The 1,146-nt window shown below is 61.1% G+C and overlaps 1 protein-coding gene across 1 annotated transcript in view; it reads left to right on the top strand.

Annotated features, from left to right (window-relative positions):
* LOC103776027 (transcription factor EB-like) overlaps nucleotides 1-276 on the top strand; it is a gene marked incomplete at its 5' end in the record, with an annotated part of 3,426 nt that extends 3,150 nt beyond the window's left edge. The window contains 1 exon segment of the mRNA XM_008943507.1: nucleotides 1-276. This exon segment is cut by the window's left edge and continues 27 nt beyond it. Within this exon segment, the coding sequence (XP_008941755.1) occupies nucleotides 1-276 (276 nt within the window).
* Nucleotides 277-1,146: the final 870 nt, after the last annotated feature.

Raw genomic sequence — 1,146 nt, 5'->3', positions numbered from 1 at the left:
GCGCTGCCCCCACCGCCCCAGTCTCCCTACCACCAACTGGACTTTACCCACAGCCTGAGCTTCGACGACGGTTCCCGGGGCTTCCCGGACAGCCTGGAGCCCGGCCACAGCTCTTCCTTTCCATCCCTATCCAAGAAGGAGCTGGACTTGATGCTGATGCAGGACACCATGCTGCCCCTGGCCTCCGACCCCCTGTTCTCAGCCATGTCCCCCGAGGCCTCCAAGGCCAGCAGTAGCCGGAGCAGCTTCAGCATGGAGGATGCAGACATGCTGTGACGAGGAGCTGCTCTGGGGGTGAGGACTGGACCTTCGAGTTTGGCTAGTGAAGTGACAGGGCACTCTGCTCGCAGGAGGAGCCCGTCCTGCTGCGCACTTGAATCTACATAGGAGTTCCTTTTCTCTATGCAACGGGGGGCTCAGGTCAGGGCTCGCCGGGCACCGCCGTGTCTTTCGCAAGCTTGTGTTTTTGCCAGGAGCTGGAGCAGACCTTCTTGGCTTGCCGTGGCGTTGGCCTGACTGCAGATTCCCCAGCCCGGGAGCATGATCTCGGCTGCTTTGCCTTTCAAGGAAACCCTCCCAGACCGAACCCCTTTTCCCAGGGCGCCGGCTCGGAGCCGGAGCGGGCAGGAGCCTTCGAGTCCCTGGGAGGAGAGGGACAATGCTCAGAGCTTTTTGTCTGGCTTGTTGCCTCCTTGCCATCTTGCTCCAGGAGCCCACGTCCCCAGCGAGTCTTCCCCAGTGGTGGCTTCTGAGCCCTGTGGATGCTTTATGGTGCCACGTCCTTCACGGTTCCTCCTTCCTTGGAGCAGCCTCTGCCTGCCCAGGTCGCAGGGCTGGAGGGGGAGGAGGTGTCCCCTGCAGCACAGGGGTGGTTGTCCAAGTGAGCCAGGTCTGAGGCTATGGATTTAGGTTGATGTCAAAGGTTTCCAAAACAGCTGGAACAGAATGCTTGATGCCTGGTCAACCCCCTGCTGTCACCCCCACCTCTGGGGGGGACCCTGCCTCGGGGTGTGGCAGCACTTTGCTGGCCTTTGGACAAGGGCTGTGTGGTGCCAAGTGCCCTTCAGCCTCCCTCCAGACACCCCCGCAGAGGTGCCTCTGCCCTCTCTGGCACTTTGGGTGGAAGAATAAAAGGGTTTTACACTT

This window comes from Merops nubicus, unplaced genomic scaffold (assembly GCF_000691845.1).
Source record: "Merops nubicus isolate BGI_N331 unplaced genomic scaffold, ASM69184v1 scaffold21337, whole genome shotgun sequence".
NCBI classification, from domain to species: Eukaryota; Metazoa; Chordata; class Aves; order Coraciiformes; family Meropidae; genus Merops; species Merops nubicus.
The sequence above is the reverse complement of the archived record's forward strand: the minus strand, read 5'-3'. Positions and strand labels throughout refer to the sequence as shown.